The 12,659-nt window shown below is 36.4% G+C and overlaps 1 protein-coding gene across 1 annotated transcript; it reads left to right on the top strand.

Moving 5' to 3' along the window:
* Positions 1-5,341: 5,341 nt before the first annotated feature.
* On the top strand, positions 5,342-6,823 carry LOC127849549 (uncharacterized). Its single transcript, XM_052382258.1, has one exon. It carries the CDS (start codon positions 5,342-5,344, stop codon positions 6,821-6,823), a length of 1,482 nt encoding a protein of 493 aa, XP_052238218.1.
* Positions 6,824-12,659: the final 5,836 nt, after the last annotated feature.

Genomic DNA, 12,659 nt, shown 5'->3' with positions numbered 1-12,659 from the left:
TAGGCCTTATTTGAGCATATGTTCATTTTTGTGACCCCTGGGGCAAGGTCAAATTTTTTCCCAGGGGCATAATTAAAAAAAAACAAAGTAGAGAACTATTTGATGTCACTACCTACCAAATTTGATAGACATAGGCCCAATGGTTATGGACAAGAAGATTTTTTATAGTTTGCACAAAATGGGCCCAATATAAGCATATGTTCAATTTTGTGACCCCTGGGGAACGGTCAAATTTGATCCCTGGGGCTTAATTTGAACAAACTTGGTAGAGGACTATAAGATGTCATTACATACGAAATTTGGTAGCCCTATGCCATAAGGTTATGGACTAGAAGATTTTTAAAGTTTGCACAAAATAGGACTTATATAAGCAAATTTTCATTTTTTGACCCCCAGGGCGGGGTCAAATTAGACCCCAGGGGCATAATTTGAACAAACTTGGTAGAGGACTATTAGATGTCACTACATACCCTATTTGGTAGCCCTAGGCCTAATGGTTATGGAAAAGAAGATTTTTAAAGTTTGCACAAAATAGGCCTTATATAAGAAAATTTTCAATTGTTTGACCCCCCGGGGCAGGGTCAAATTTGACCCCAGGGGCTTAATTTGAACAAACTTGGTAGAGGACAATAAAATGTCACTACATACCAAATTTGGTAGCCCTTGGCCCAATGGTTATGGACAAGAAGATTTTTAAAATTTTCACAAAATAGGCCTTATATAAGCAAATGTTCAATTTTTTGACCCCCCGGGGCATGGTCAAATGTGAACCCAGGGGCATAATTTGAACAAACTTGGTAGAAGACTATACGATGTCACTACATAGCAAATTTGGTAGCCCTAGGCCCAATGGTTATGGTTAAAAAGATTTTTTAAGTTTGCACAAAGTAGGCCTTATATTAGCAATTTTTCTATTTTTTTAACCTCCCCGGGGCAAGGTCAAATTTAACCACAGAGGCATAATTTGAACAAACTTGGTAGAGGACTATAAGATGTCACTACATAGAAAATTTGGTAGCCCTAAACCCAATGGTTATGGACAAGAAGATTTTTTAAGTTTGCATAAAATAGGCCTTATAAAAGCAAATTTTCTATTTTTTAACCCCCCGGGGCAGGTTCAAATTTGACCCCAGGGTCATAGTTTGAACAAACTTGGTAGAAAACTATAAGATGTCACTACATAGCAAATTTGGTAGCCCTATGCCCAATTGTTATGGACAAGAAGATTTTTAAAGTTTGCACAAAATAGGCCTTATATAGCAAATTTTCACTTTTTTAACCCCCGGGACAGGGTCAAATTTGACCCCAGGGGCATGATTTGAACAAACTTGGTAGAGGACAATAAGATGTCACTACATACCAAATTTGGTAGCCCTACGCCATACGGTTATGGACAAGAAGATTTTTAAAATGTGCACAAAATAGGCCTGATATAAGCAAATTTTCAATATTTTGACCCCCCGAGGCAGGGTACAATTTGACCCCAGGGGTATAATTTGAACAAACTATGTAGAGGACTATAAGATGTCACTATATACCAAGTTTGGTAGCCCTAGGCCCAATGGTTCTTGACAAGAAGATTTATAAAGTTTGCACAAAATAGGCCTTATATAAGTAAATTTTCAATTTTTTTACCCCCAGGGGCAAAGTCAAATTTGACCCCAGGGGCATAATTTGAACAAATTTGAAAGAGGTTCACCACAGGAACATTCCTGAGAAATTTCATCAGAATTGGACCAGTAGTTTAGGAGAAGAAGATGTTTAAAGAAAAAGTTAACGCACGGACGCACGCACGCACACACGACGGACACAGGACCATGACATAAGCTAAAAACCACTAATCACCCCGGTACAAACAACGTTGGTCCATTACATCAACCAATGATAGCTAACTTTCAATAATAACGGTTGATACGGTGCGTGATTTCGAAAGGCTTATAAATGGGTCATGTTTATTTGTACCAGCAGATTAGTGGGTTTTTCCAAAAATTTGCTTTTTCCGGGATACATATATTGTCAAACAGCAGGACACACAATAAACGATCTAGACAGCACAGACAATTACATAACAAAAGCAAAACATAATAAAACTCGGGTTACCGGCTTGGAACAGTCAATCTTTATTCATTTGGTGTTTAAATCGGTTTAAACCTCACACTTGGCTCAGAATAAGTTCTTACACATTTAAGTGTACATACAAGTATATCATAACATCAATATTCAAATCAAACGGCCCTATAAGAGAATATATTTGGGCCGTGTTCATTGAGAAGGGGGCTTAATGCATGTGCGTAAAGTGTCATCCCATATTAGCCTGTGCAGTCCGCACACGCTAATCAGAGACTTTCCGATTTTATGGTATTTTTCGTTTATAAAAAGTCTCTTCTTAGCAAAACTCAAGTTTAGGAAGAAAGTGTTGTCCCTGATTAGCCTGTGGGGACTGCACAGACTAATCCGGGTAGACACTTTACGCACATGCATTAAACCCCATTTTCACAAAGCACGGCTCATTTTAATGTATAACTATTTACTGTTTAATAGTTATATACTGGCCAGAGCACCATACCATTCTGAGGCACGATGGAATAAAACAAAACGATCGTCTACATTTTGCCTTTATTAAAAAAGCTCAAGAACCATTGGACTATATGTGTTATACAGTACAATGTCAGTACAATTATTGTCATGGTAAAATGATCTCGGATAAAAAATATTCATACATATGTAACAAATAAACTAGCTCTACGCATTGCAAGATCTGTATAACCGGTCCTATTTACTACCGATTATATTTTATTTCTTACTCGGAATCTTTTGGATATTTTAGGATATCTTGATGTTTACTTCGTGTGTTTGATGTTATTCATGAACTGTTATTTCCATTTCCGCGTTAAGCACTAATTATTAAATAGATATATTATATATATATATATATATATATATATTCCTTGCCTGATGGTTTGATGATAATAATTCAAAACCAACGATCTTGCCAAGGCAGTTCAATTTTATTTCTGTAAAGCGAGACAAAGAAATATTATAATATTTTCAAATAATATACATGTGAATTTACATGCACAGTTTATAATAGCATGTCATATAGCTTTTGAAATAAAATACGTCTACAGTAATTTTCAGAAACATAGGATTTCAATAACTAACAATAATAAGCTTACATTTTAATATTTGTTATATCAGTTTGCAGTCCAGTTATTATAAATTCTACACAATTCTTTACATACCGTATAATCCTGTAGAGTTAACAATATGATATTATTAATTATAACAATAACATCCAAATACAACTAAAATGAGCAATTAACTATAGATTACCGCACTTAGTAAAATAATACAAACAACAAAGTTATCCAAAATGTAAATAATTATAAGAATCATACCTGTAAAGCGAGACAGAAAATACGGTTTGCGCGAAGCTTAAATACTGAAAATAGGGGTGTGATTTCGATCGTGATAGGTCGGCTATCTTCGGACTTTCAGTAAGATAGTTTTCCACAAAAGTGCTAACTGGTATTCATCGGTTTCTCCTTTTTTGGTAAGTTCCTACGTATGTTTTTCTGGTGAATCAGTGACCAATTAACTGGTATTAATAGATTTTTATAATTCCCAGGTGCTGAATAAGTGACCTGCGATCAGTTGGCGTACTGTTTTTCCAACCCTGATTTATATTTTTGGAACTGGGGATATGTGTTTTGCTGAACCGAATTCTCTTATATTTATAGGACTTTAACCTCAACCGAAATATATGTTTTGTTTAATTTTTGTTAATAAGAATTTGCTTGCGAAGTATTTTCTTGCTGTTGGTAAAGACAGGTGTAAAACATGTACTTATTTCTTTTGTTCTAGGTAACAATTTGCTATTCTTATTTGATTATAATGTATGATAATTATATCTAATATAAAAATGAAAATTACATTTAATAAAATAAAATTAATAATTAATGCATATGATTCGATGAAGTCAGTGTTTTGTTTTTAAAGGGATTACATCAATAAAGCATCGGATTGTTTGCGATCAAGATGTACAGGTATTGTATCTGAATATAAAATTCAATATTCGCCCGGTCAATGCTCAAGCGGACACCGGACGTAAACAGCAAACTCAGGAATACTCGACAATCCTTTTCGAACTCAATCCAGAGATCATAACAATGTTTTGATATTCTGTAAAAGTTACATCATGGGAAGAACATATGGCGTCTGTAGGGTTCAAATGATGTTACAATAGCAAAAGAAGGAAATGGCACCGTCTCGTAATTTTAAATGTTTCGCAACCATTTTCTCTTCGGTGGTAAATCAGTAGAACATATTTATTAAGCTAGATTTATATCATGATTGAGCAAAAACATAAATAAATATGACTCCATGTGTTCACAAGCTTTATTAATGTGTTTTACATAGTGTCCCAGTTTCACCCGGCACATATTTTTGTCCCGTTCTGTGCGTTATGGAGTATAGCACAGAACGTATGTCTCAACATAACGCACTGCACAAAACAGGTACATGTGCGGTTTGTGCATGCGTGTGGTTGTCACGTGAGTGATGGTCACTCAGGTGGACATAGACGGTAATGTGCACGGGGTGTCCAATGTTTGGTCAGTTCTACGCTAGACTTCGATCAGTAAACTTTTACTTTTTTAAATTCGAACCGCTTTAATAAGATGGCTAAAATGACACGTTATGTTTGTGTTACATAATGTTCACAGTTGCATGTTAATATTGGTTGTTTTCGGGTACATTTTCCAGAGTTATTTTACATTGGACTTCTGATGAAATTTTATCTCTGGTTTTTACCCTGGCCTTGAAAACACCAATAAAGGATATAATAATAGAAGTGATGTTTACAAATCATAGTTATACAATTTATAGATCAAAATGTGTACTGTCATGTTATTTTACGATAGTACTTGATTGTTACATAGTACGAATATGTTCGTTGATGTATGTTGTCAATAAACTGATCGCAAGTCTTGCCCAATGTATATATATATTATAGAACATCACTCCACTTAATGTCGGAGGGTATTGCTGTTTGTGACCGGGTTTTGCGTGAGGTTATCAACTTGAAAAAGGAATATTCAAATAAGATGTCTTCCTCAATTACTAAACATAAATTCGAAAAGCTACAGAAAGAACTGGAACAATTTTCACTTGAAACACAAATTGAACTTTTAAGAACAAAGAAAAAGAAATTGAGCGTCCTTAAAAAAGACCACACATTCTGAAAACAGTTTAATACTTGAAGATAAGAATGTCGCTACTGACAAACCGGAAGTGCAGTGTTACCACACCGGAAAAGGTTTAATGACTGCAGAAAGCGTCCATGTCGGCGCAGAGGAAGCGGAACTGGGATCTATTGGTTCAGAAAGACTTTCCATGCCTACAAAAAAGCATGCATGTGTTGTTAGACAAGCCGGAAGTGCAACGCCGCTATACAGCAAACGGTTCAACGTCTAAAAATTGTGTTATCGTCACTGAGGGACCGTCAGTCCAACCGGATGTAGTGACTAACCTGTCTAAGAAGCAACTTACTGCCTCACAAATAAGAGTTCTATCTAAGGGATTGAAATTTGTTCCAACAAGAAGAGTCGTTGACAAAGGCAAGTTGTTGACGGACCTCACTGCATGGGAACGTCGCATGCGTCTCAGAGAATATTTCTACTCTGAAGAGAGAGACGGACATCCTAATCAAGAGAAACCGTACAGGAAGAAGACGCCGTCAACATGGACTCCAAAAGCAGACCGCGATAAATGGTTGGATGCGTATATCAAGGCTGTAAAGGATGACATCATCAAGGGTCTCAAAAGAAGGTTTAAGCTCAATATGAGTAAATCTGAAGAATACGCTCTGAAAGAACTTCTTAACGACGATGATATTGTCATTCGGCCTGCTGATAAAGGTTCTGGTATAGTCGTAATGGATAGAACAGATTACATACAAAAATTAAAAGGTGAAATTTCCGATAGCGACACATATGCGGAAGTTACCGACGACAAAACAAAATCAGTGCAAAACAAGGAAAAAAAGGTCGTAGACAACCTGTACAAAAGAGGTTCCATTGACAGTGATCTCCGACAATACATGACAGGGAACGATGGCACTTCCGGTAAGGTTCAAGGGAACCCGAAGTTACATAAGCCAGGAATGCCGTTACGCACTATTGTGAATGGTAGAAGCCACCCGACAGAGAAAATGGCGGAAATTGTTGAGGACCAGTTGCGAAGCCATGTGACGTCACTTCCGTCGTTTGTAAGAGACACTATGGACTTCTTAAACAAAATACAAAAATTAAAACAAACTCTTCCGGAAGGTACGCTAATATTCTGTTTAGATGTGAAGGCCCTATATCCAAGTGTCCCGAGAGATGAGGCCCGTGCTGCTGCTATGGACGCTTTAAACAGGCGAACGGACCCGGAAATTCCTACAGAGGACGTCATCGTGATGATGGACACTGTGTTGGAAAACAACACCTTCTCATTCAACGACGAACACTTTATACAGATAGAAGGGACGGCTATTGGCTCACGCCTCGGGCTGAACTATGCATCAACGTACATGGGTGCTTGGGAAGAGGAACTGTTCCGGCGGTCAGAAAAGCAACCACTCGCATACTTCCGGTTTGTGGATGATGTGTGGGTCTTATGGACGCATGGTATCGAGGCACTTAAAACTTTCCACACACAAGGAAATGGAATCAACCCTCGCATTAAACTCGAGCTCCGCTATTCTTCAGAAAAACTAGAGTTCCTGGACACGGTGACATCAATACGGAACGGGCGCCTTCAAACCGACCTATATACTTAACCTACCGATAAACACCTGTACCTACACAGTGATTCTTCGCACCCGGAGTCAACAAAAAAAGCTATACCGTATGGTCTGGGTGTGCGTGCGAAAAGAATCTGTTCAGAGGAGGTTGCCTACCGGAAGCACAGACAGGCGGTGAAAACACAGCTCGTGAACCGTGGATATGACGGGGCGTTTGTAGAGACCGAATTGATAAAGGTCGACAATAAAAAGAGAGAGGACCTTTTGCGCGAAAAGACAAACTCGGAGCATAATACAAGGATTCCGCTGGTGATAACGTTTTCGCGCGCACTACCCAACATCGGCCGTATCATCCGTAGACACCTACACACGCTGCACACGTCTGATAGAATGAAGGAAGTAAAACCCAATATGAGCGGGCCCTGTGGGGCGCAAAGATGCGCCATTTGCCCGTACATGATGAAGGCGGAATATTTCACAGATCCCAGCGGCAGGAAGTACAGCGTCAGAAACAATGTTGATTGCAAATCATCCAATGTTGTGCACGCGGTCAACTGTCGTCGCTGTCGCAGGTTCGTGTATGTGGGAGAGACCGGCGGAACTCTGTACCAGCGACATCTATTGAATCTGTCGCGTATTCGCACACAGCACAGTGACCCGGTAGCTGAACATTTCTACACCGACGGACATTCCATGGATGATTTCCAAATAATGGGACTCGAAAAACTCAGCGGGTCGGACGAGTATCGCAAAACCATGGAACAATTGTGGAAGTCAAAACTAAGGACATACCGACCATATGGCATCAACGTGCAAGAATAAAGGTTAATAAAAGGGCGCGTAAACAACGTTGACGCCGGAAAAGCACGACGTCATTTTCGTTCATAACAAAACATTTGAAAATAAATAATGGCCGCTGATGAAGACCGTGAGGTCGAAAGCTTCGGCAAAACATAATACAGCGTTTTTGTTTAAATACAACAAGGCTAATAGAGACTTTGTTATTATATATATATATATATATATATATATATATATATATATATATATATATATATATATATATATATATATATATATATATATATATATATATATATATATATATATATATATATATATATATATATATATTATATATATATATATATATATATAGGGAGAAACCAGATACACAGACATACAAACAGACATACATATTCCCATTTGAGACTTCGGCGTGTGCGCCTTGCTACGGTGCAGAACGAGACATACATACTATGAAATCCCCATCCCCAATAAAAACGGATGGTTCATTCACAGTTATATATCTCGCACTTACACCGCAACACATCTCGACGTGGGAACAATTTTTACAATATATATATATATCAGGCATTTCCCCAGACGGTTTAAGCACAGCGGGTTCGCGGTGCCTGGACTCCAAAATCCATTACGCCGCGGCGCTTGATTTTCAGATAATGACGTCCCGATGCTTGAAAAGTTTACAAGCCATTTCAAGCTCTGATCCGAATGTTGTCTGCATTCTGGCATCGACCAATTCTTATAAGTTTTATGTTCATAATAATAGATTTGATAAGACGCGAGCACGATTTTTGGGTTGTTTACAGGGGTCAATTATGGTGTGTATCCCCTAATAATGGTCAATAATGATCGATTAAAATAAACAGTCAACGTTGTTTGTTGCGGTAGCGTACTTGAATAAAAGATCATAACATGTGTTTTATTATTACTTGCAGTATAACAAAACAAAGCGTGATTAAGAAGATTCATGTGACGTTAATCATATTATTTTAGTAAAACACGGTATACGTTTCAGCGTAATTTAAGTTGTATTTACAATTAATTGAAGTCATGCGTCTCACTTGATTTCTCCCGCAAACTTACAATGTTCACACTATTTTCTCAAACGCGACAAAATTAACAGCACCAACATAACATGCATTCACATTAAATAGCTTATTCAATATTTTCGGAAAATGCTTAATATCTGCAACACATTTTCTTTAGTTTTGATGCACGAAATAATGATACGATCGAATATACGACCAGTTCCTGTGTCTGGGAAATCTGCAATTGCACATTTCTTTGTCAGTACTACTAATTATCGTCGCTGTCAGAGAGTAAAATAAGTAAAAGTGAAAGTGTCAAGGACGTTTTAGTGATCCTGAGACCTCCAACCCACGAACCAAAAGTCTCAAACAGCGAGTCAGTGGCAGCAATATTGTCCAACGTTGTCCATGGGTAACAGAAGTTAAAGGAGGTAAGAACATCTTTACTTAACTAAACTTTGTATAAGTATGTAGTGAAATCAACGCAAAATGAAATCGCACGTGAATAATTATTAAAAACAGACAGATAGTGTGTTGAATAAAATATTAGACACTACAGATGATTACATTTAAATACAAAAGCATATCTTAATGTAACTTTATAAACATATACTAGACTTTAAAATAAAACAGTTGTTTGAAAAAATAATCCACCCTTTTGTAGGTTTATTGTGCTCTTTGTGTATTCTTCACATGTGCAGATCAGTACGTTCAGAAGTCGGTACTGTTCCTTGGGTACTTGACTATGACTAGACTGTCAATAATATACGTAATAACAAACGAAAATTGATTTTTTGCTTAAGCATCTCTTAGTGTTAAATCAATGAGATTAAACATTCTAATTTCAGATAATTTTACATTTTGTTTGTATTTCAGACTGCGAGTAGGCTTAAGCACAATGAAAGGGGGTAAACACAGAACATTCTGCTCGCCTGAAGTCTGCTGTCCTCAATGCTCTGGTGATGGTCAGCATTAAAGGACCAGACAATGAGGCAGTGGACTTAGTTATTTTATAATATAAAATATGACTTTAATATAACAAATGGAGTAAAAATAAAACAACAATAACATAAATATTAATGCTTTCATAGCTCCAAATTAGTGTGTGAATTTTATATAGGAACAAGTAGAAAAAAGTAGTTAAATAGCTCCTAAGTATTGTGTTTTGTGATGAAGAAAATGTAGAGAAAAAAAAGAAAACTTAATAGGCACCGTTTTGAATCAACCCCCATTCCGCCATGTCTTGCCGCTGTGCTTGACCAATATCCTGGGGAAATGCCTGTTATATATATATATATATATATATATATGCGTTAGCTGGTCTAAATAATTACATTATAATTATTTTAATAAATATAGCATTGAAGACATACATATTATAATCTTCATTTTTATTCCCCCCGGATCAAATGATCGGGGGCATATTGTTTTTGGCCTGTCTGTCTGTCCCAAAACTTAAACCTTGGTTAAAGTTAAAGTTTTGCGATAACTTTTGCAATATTGAAGATAGCAACTTGATATTTTGGCATGCATGTGTATCTCATGAAGCTGCACATTTTGAATGGTGCAAGGTCAAGGTCATTCTTCAAGGTCAAAAGTCAAAAAATATAATCCAAGGGAAGTAATAAGCTTTAAAAGGGAGATAATTTCTAAACCTGTCAAATGATATATTGAAATATTATTTCAAAGCAGCACACTAGGGGGCATTGTGTTTTTGACAAACACACCTCTTGTTATAAGACGTGTGGGTGCATTTTATTAAGAATAAGTTATTATTCAACCTTTCTATCAACCTCTTCAGTAGATTAAACAAAACTTGTTATCTTTTTTCACCAGTAGAACAGGAAGTCTTGTAAAGTCAAAATTGTATTGGCATAACATTCTTCATTTGGGTATTGTGATACATTACTTTATATGCTTACAACATGTATCGAGTATGGTATATTGGTTTCAAAAAATCATTACTGATCATCTTATTCCTAATGTGTTTATTTAAGGTTCATGTAGAGGCTTCAATTTGAAAAATGTGGGACCCCTAGCATTAAACTCAAATTTGACGTAAGGAAGAGTGCCACATTGAAAATGTATACATATATGCTTTAAAGGATGTTTTTCCTTCAAACTGCTACCAATTTTGTACATCAACGTATCATAACATCCACAAAATCAATCAAAATACAAAGCGATTTTAACAATAAAATAAACATTATTTTCAAAAATCTGAATCATGTTTATTCCACGTATTTCGGCGGAAAATTATATAAGTAGTGATTAATATCGACATTGACGAGGGCAAGTTACGCTTAAATAGTAAAAAAAGTTTACATTTATAGAAATATCAAAACTCGAACACATGTCATTTCATCACCATGGGGGCAGCCATTTTAAAATTAATAAAATAGAAAGAAACATGCTAAAAACTCACTCATCGCCTAATTGACATTCCAAGCGGTTGACGATGACAAATGCATTGGATTGTAATCTTTCCGATGATGTTTGCAAACTGCACGATCAGACCTCATAAACACTCAAAAGAATAACTATGTAAGAAGCATTTCACCAATGTTTACAATCGTTGTCGAATCACATTACTTATATTATTGCGCATAAAATAGTACGCTTACAGACTGACAGAAAGATCGATACGTAACTCCGTTCAATACATCACGGTATACTATTATAATGATAATATATAATAATACATCGCTTTAACAATCTAAAAGTAGAAAAAATTCTTTTAAACGGAGTTTTTAATAACGTGTGAGATGAACTTCGGCTCCAGAAAAACAATACAAATAAACTAAAAAAGACGTGTGGGGGACAATTTTCAGATGGAAAATATTTGAAATAGGGTAAGTGATGATATCTCGACGTGGTCATTTCTGTTATTTAGTGCGATCTCTTGCTGATTAATTATAATAGTTGTTTTACTAGTTGCCACCCAACTGTCAAAATAAGTTATGTGTTTTCTCAGGTATGTGTATACACATACCCGGTTTTCTCACCACTGCACGTGGCTTCGACCGATTTGTTTTGCACGTTTTTCTACTGAGCACAGCGATGGCCACGCTTTCAAAATGGGTAGAAGGAATCGATTTGCCAATTTCTTTATATTCCTTTACAATTTTATATGTCGTCTGCAATCTATTTCAATTTGAGATGGTTTAAAATTTGCAATTTGGTTGAGAGATAAATAACAAAATTGTTAAGCCTTTGAAATAGAATTGTGACTCTTATTATCCACCATACCTGGATTTTTAAAAAAGTAGTTACCGTAATAACTCTATGTTTTCGGACACTCTAAGTTTTCGGACACCCATTTTTTTAGCAAAAATAATTATTTTTCGTGACTCTTAATTTTCGGACACACGAGTTTTCGTCCATAATTAATGTCTGTAAGTTTTCGGACAGTATATTTTACAGCGCTATTTTACCAAATTTCGGTCCTTTTATCGATATCTAATTACACTTCGATCATGGGGTTTTACAACAAGATAAACATCATAAAACATGGCAGGTGCATGCCTGAGGGCAACGGACCATTTCATTTGCGTTATTGGGCAAATAACCTTGTAAACCGGTATTTAACAATGGTTTCGCCCGATAGCATAAGCGTTATGACAATTACCGGGGGTAGTGCCAATTAACAGTTTAATTATCTACCGCAATGGTACTCCCCCTTCTCAGTAAAATAACTGTGGCAAATACTAAACGCTTCAAAGTTTGATGCACCCTATTGCAAGTTTTACAAACAATGGAAGGTGTTAGACAACAACTATCGGAAATGAACGAACAAATAATTTATAGTTTGCTTTTTTATTTCGTTTATTACAGGTTCATACTAGCGAGTATCGGTACATCACATGCTCATCTTTGAACTCGTTGGTCAAAGTACAACCTTGAAGTAACTTTCTGTCAAATAAATTAAGCATTTAAAATGCAGTGCAAACATATATAACTGTAATTTGTACTATACGGCATGGTATTTACAAGCGCGTGCTAATACCGGAAGTCGTTGATAAAATTGACGCTATTTTCGG

This window comes from Dreissena polymorpha, chromosome 1 (assembly GCF_020536995.1).
Source record: "Dreissena polymorpha isolate Duluth1 chromosome 1, UMN_Dpol_1.0, whole genome shotgun sequence".
Lineage (NCBI taxonomy): Eukaryota > Metazoa > Mollusca > Bivalvia > Myida > Dreissenidae > Dreissena > Dreissena polymorpha.
The sequence above is the reverse complement of the archived record's forward strand: the minus strand, read 5'-3'. Positions and strand labels throughout refer to the sequence as shown.

Bases quoted from the DNA above. Each gene is read 5' to 3' on its own strand.
- LOC127849549 (XM_052382258.1), top strand. From the start codon at position 5,342: ATGTCGGCGCAGAGGAAGCGGAACTGGGATCTATTGGTTCAGAAAGAC.